Source organism: Salmo salar, chromosome 22 (assembly GCF_965601325.2).
Source record: "Salmo salar chromosome 22, fSalSal1, whole genome shotgun sequence".
NCBI classification, from domain to species: domain Eukaryota; kingdom Metazoa; phylum Chordata; class Actinopteri; order Salmoniformes; family Salmonidae; genus Salmo; species Salmo salar.
Genome location: NC_138312.1, coordinates 28,084,068 through 28,086,595, shown reverse-complemented (window position 1 = coordinate 28,086,595; position 2,528 = coordinate 28,084,068). Strand labels below are relative to the sequence as shown.

At 39.5% G+C, this 2,528-nt stretch overlaps 1 protein-coding gene across 1 annotated transcript; it reads left to right on the top strand.

Moving 5' to 3' along the window:
- Nucleotides 1-275: 275 nt before the first annotated feature.
- Nucleotides 276-1,926, top strand: svbp (small vasohibin binding protein). The gene is given in 3 exon segments (NM_001146446.1): nucleotides 276-348; nucleotides 645-806; nucleotides 1,115-1,926. Coding segments are annotated over 2 exon segments (201 nt in total). The 5' UTR covers nucleotides 276-348; nucleotides 645-692; the 3' UTR covers nucleotides 1,202-1,926.
- Nucleotides 1,927-2,528: the final 602 nt, after the last annotated feature.

Below are 2,528 nucleotides of genomic sequence, written 5' to 3'. Positions count from 1 at the left end.
AAGAGCGACATCTTTTGGTCGATTATTAGTCATCTGTATAGACTTTCGTCCTCTGATATAAACTGCAAAAGCTCATTAGATTTATGCGATTAAAAACTGGACACGTTAAGTGGTTATTCTAATGTGAATAAATAAAACTAAATACCGACGATATTTTGCCGTTAACTTGAATGGAAATACAGCTATCTCAGGTAGGAACCAACGTTGGTACGTGTTGTGACTGAACCATTCCGGGGTTATTTTCTGGTTACAGTTTCCTTCCAAACAGCTGTTTTACACCTCAGTGTTTCAACAGGCGACTGTTGTTGTCTGCACTTTCTGTGTTGACAATCTGAGCTCTTATTGAACGTAAGTGTTTTTTTAATACCAGATACCTTTCAAATAAACGTAATTTGATTGTTTGTTTATGTTTTTGTGCTAAAGCTGTGGCTAGCTAGCTGGCGAGTTTAAGTGCTCTCTGACTAACGTTAGTTGCTAACGTTAGAAGTGGAATGCTAGCTACAGTAGCTAATTTAGGTTAGGTAGCAAAGATGGCAGCTTACCGTGTGTTTGTTTGTGGACACAGTAGTATAAATTGTTGATCGCACTGTCCATTAGTAATTTGTTCAAATGTTCACGTGATTACGCTTTCAATCTTACTTCAGGTTGAGTTGATCGAGTCGTTGTGCTGTGGTGGCTGTCAGTCAGTAACCATGGAGCCCACCTGTCGCAAAGACAAAGCGAAGTTGAACTCCACTCCTACTCGCGGCGACAGGGCCAAGCAGAAATCCGCCCAGCAGGAACTGAAACAACGACAACGGGCAGAGGTAAAGTCACAACAATGGCTTGCTTGGGTGGCAGTTTCTTTCAAACTAGCTAAATGACAAGAGTTGGTTAAATGGTCCGTCTTTTCCCACGTCTGTCAAACATGTCATTTGACAGTACACAGGCTATAACTGGCTGCAATTCCATGGATGGTTGAATTAGTTCAAACTGCTCAAGCTTCTGCAGAGAGGTCAAATGACATGTTTCAGTGATAAGGATAACCTACAATAGTTACCTTACACACAACCTTTGCCCATGCTTTATGATGCCACTACTAGATGGCTGATCTTCATTGTTGTGTGTATTTTAGATCTACGCCCTGAATAAGGTGATGACAGAGCTGGAGCAGCAGCAGTTTGAGGCCTTCTGTAAGCAGATGCAGTCCCAGGGAGAGTGACTGACAACCTCCCAATGGCAGCCCAGGACCATAAACCCTAACCTTCAGCAGCCCTGTCCCACAGTTCAACTACAGTCTTAACCAGTAAAACAAGAGTATTTCTTACATATCATACAGACATGTTGAACTGTGGCTATTGCTGAGCGATTAACCGAGGGGTCAGTTATTTTACGTTTTTTTAAACAACAAATTGACCTACTTGGGTTCAATTATTTGAATTCTATTTTTTTTGGTTTTCTGTGCCCATTGCACAGTTTCTCTAGAGATAAATCAGATCCTGCTTGAACTGTGCAATGTAGTAGGGAGTTGTAGTTTCCAAAAGGCCAATATTCTACTTAACGTAATTAACTACAATGACCATTATCCATTGCACATTTACTTGTACGGTCTTTCTTTTACGCCTGCTACAGAAGAGGCAGAAGAATGCACAATCATTAGGGGGATATAGAGAGCAGTTGTTACTTCCTGAGGTATCTCTACCTGAAAATAAATGATCTATTCTAAGTGATTGATAGTTGGTATTCAGCAGTCATAAAAGTATGCCTTATTTACTTTGAACTACAAAATAGAGATTTTGTCAGAAAGCATATGCAGCAGCTCTATAGAGATGAGCTGTTGACTTGGAATGAAATAAGTCATAAATCAAATGTAATATACACAACTGAAATTGTGAATAAATGGTTAATAAGTGATAAGCAGTAATGAGCAGTCACTACCATCATGGGACTTTGATTCATTGTTTTATTCTGAATTACAGCATACAACCCAAATAATCAAAACCGAAATCCAAAACCTTGATTATTTTTTTAATATAATCAAACCGAACCCGAACCGACCTCAAAAAGCACTAATCGTTTAGCACTAACTGTGAATCATTTGCTGAGGGATATTTCAATCCTGGTCCTGTTATGCAGTGGTTGCCATAGATATGATAAGAATCATGTGGATCGCTGGTGGTGTGCTCTCCTATTGCCTTTCCTGTCCTCATGCACTGAAACGGTTGTTTTCTGGTATGTGCAATGTTGTCACTGCGCCAGTCAAAACAGTTTTAATGCATGGAGTGTAAGGACAATAACATGCAGACAGACTCAAACACTCTGGGGATACAGCCATTGGTTATCAACATGCTCCATATGTTGTCATAAGTGGACATGCATTGTGAATGTAACAAGACAAGATTATTGGCATATTCTAAACTCAGCAAAAAAAGAAACGTCCTCTCCCTGTCAACTGCGCTTATTTTCAGCAAACTTAACATGTGTAAATATTTGGATGAAAATAACAAGATTCAACAACTGAGACATAAATTGAACAAGTTCCACAGACA